General features: G+C 49.1%; 1 protein-coding gene across 1 annotated transcript; it reads left to right on the top strand.

The window, feature by feature from the left end:
- Nucleotides 1-507: 507 nt before the first annotated feature.
- Nucleotides 508-1943, top strand: CKAP4 (cytoskeleton associated protein 4; the record flags this gene model as incomplete). Its single annotated transcript, XM_029586419.1, has 1 exon — nt 508-1943. A coding segment is annotated over one exon (1233 nt), but the record flags the coding sequence as incomplete, so codon positions are not given.
- Nucleotides 1944-2292: the final 349 nt, after the last annotated feature.

Below are 2292 nucleotides of genomic sequence, written 5' to 3'. Positions count from 1 at the left end.
GAGGAGTTCCCCTGTGTCCCTGTAACCTCCTGAGCTCTCTCCCCTCTCCCCCCTATACTGTAACACTAGAGGAGTTCCCCTGTGTCCCTGTAACCTCCTGAGCTCTCTTCCCTCTCCCCCCTATACTGTAACACTAGAGGAGTTCCCCTGTGTCCCTGTAACCTCCTGAGCTCTCTCCCCTCTCCCCCCTATACTGTAACACTAGAGGAGTCCCCTGTGTCCCTGTAACCTCCTGAGCTCTGCTCCCCTCTCCCCCCTATACTGTAACACTAGAGGAGTCCCCCTGTGTCCCTGTAACCTCCTGAGCTCTCTCCCCTCTCCCTCCTATACTGTAACACTAGAGGAGCTCCCCCTGTGTCCCTGTTACCTCCTGAGCTCTCTCCCCTCTCACCCATGTACAGTTAAGTTTTCCTTTGTCTCTATTACTTATCAGTGCTGAAAACAATGCTATTTTGAATTTTTGTGAAATATATTATTAGATATTAAGTGTATGGTTTTCCCTTTTAGGTGCAGTCTCTGGAAGTCAGATTTGTAAGTTTCCAATCAGTTTTGAAGGAAGTTGAGCAGAAGCAGGAAGGGAGCGAGGAAGCTCTGAGAGAAAGCGAGAGCGAGGTGAGGAAGGTGCGTGATGTCCTGAAAAGCCTGCAGGATGAAATTCTGACAGACCTGTCCCGGGGCATTCAAGATGTGAAGGATGCAAGGGAGCGGGATTTCCCCTTTTTTGAGAAAAGCATAGAGGAAAAATTGACAGAGCTGACCACGTCTATAAATGATAATATTTCCCTGTTCACTGCAGTGCAGAAGAGAAGTGAGGAGGAGCTGAGCAGTTTGAAAGCTAAGGTTGCATCATTCGAGGTGACAGATTTATTAAAGTCTGAGCTGAAAGTATTAGAAGATAAGAGTAGCACATTACAGGCTGCCCTGGAGCTGCTGAGGAGCAGGGTCGCGTCTGCAGAAGCCGCTGCGTCCACTAACACCGAAGAACTGAACCAACTCAGGGAGGCCCATGAGAGACTGGAGGGCACAGTGGAGGCCCAGCGAGCTGCGCTGAAAGCTGTGACGGATGGTGGCGAGTCCATGGTGCAGCTCAGCAGTGAGCTAGGCAGCCTCCGGGAAGAGGTTTCCCACACTCAGAGCCGTCTGAGGGAGCAGGAGCAGCGCTGCTCTGAAAGCATGGAGAGGAGCAGTAAAAGCTTAGAGTCCAGATTAGGACGTGCAGAAGAGAGTCTGAATGCATTAACGATCTCTGCCGAGGAAGCGTCTGACACCACAAACACCTTCCTATCAAAGTATGAGGACCTGCACGGTCAGTTTGCAGCCACCCGGGAGACGGTGGATGCCATGAAATCGCTAATCACTGTTTCAGACAGCAACAGCCAGACCTTGAGAGATGATGTGTGGAGTCTGAGGCAGACGCAGGAGTCCTTATCCAGCAAACTGCAGGAGCTACAAACCCGCATGGAAGGCCTCCCCAACACCACTGCCGAGCTGCACAAACTCGAGGGCGAGGTGAAGACCCAAGCATTGCCAGACAAAGTGGCCACCCTGGAAGGCTTTGTCAGCCAAGTGCACTCTGACCTCGGCGTGCTCAGGACTGCCCTGGACACTTTGCTTGCTTATTCAGCTAAAACTGAGAGTAATGAGAAGAGGCTGGAGGCAATGAGGGGGTCCTTGGATGAGCTCAGGTACCAGCATGAGAGAATGCTGGAGAAAATCGAAAGGGTACAGGAAGCTGTTTGAGGGCCGAGGCTCATCACCCCCTTCCATCTGCTTATTCTGCTCTGGAGAGAATAATATTAAAACATTTCTTTTAAAAATCGATTGATTTCTTCTGCAGCCTGTGGGTCTGTGCTCCCTGTCTTTTCCACAGGCCTAGATGACAAACTAAGATACAAAAGAGTTTGAAGTTTCTGTTACTCAAATAAAACATTTTCTGAGCCACATTTGCTAAATTTGAAAGAATTCAGTTAACAAGACTTTTTAATGTGTTTTTAAAATGAAGTGTCTAGAACAAATGAGAGCAGATCATATCTTGGAGAAGCACTCAGAGACCGCACTGAGAGTAAGCAAGCCTCCAGCTCAGTCACGGGAGCCTTTGCAGGTCTCAGCGGATAAATGTTTAAAATGAAGTGTCTAGAACAAATGAGAGCAGATCATATCTTAGAGAGGCACTCAGAGACCGCACTGAGAGTAAGCAAGCCTCCAGCTCAGTCACGGGAGCCTTTGCAGGTCTCAGCGGATAAATGTTTAAAATGAAGTGTCTAGAACAAATGAGAGCAGATCATATCTTAG

The sequence above is a fragment of the Rhinatrema bivittatum genome, unplaced genomic scaffold (assembly GCF_901001135.1).
Source record: "Rhinatrema bivittatum unplaced genomic scaffold, aRhiBiv1.1, whole genome shotgun sequence".
NCBI classification, from domain to species: domain Eukaryota; kingdom Metazoa; phylum Chordata; class Amphibia; order Gymnophiona; family Rhinatrematidae; genus Rhinatrema; species Rhinatrema bivittatum.
Note: the sequence above shows the minus strand (reverse complement) of the source record. Positions and strands in the feature narration are given on the sequence as shown.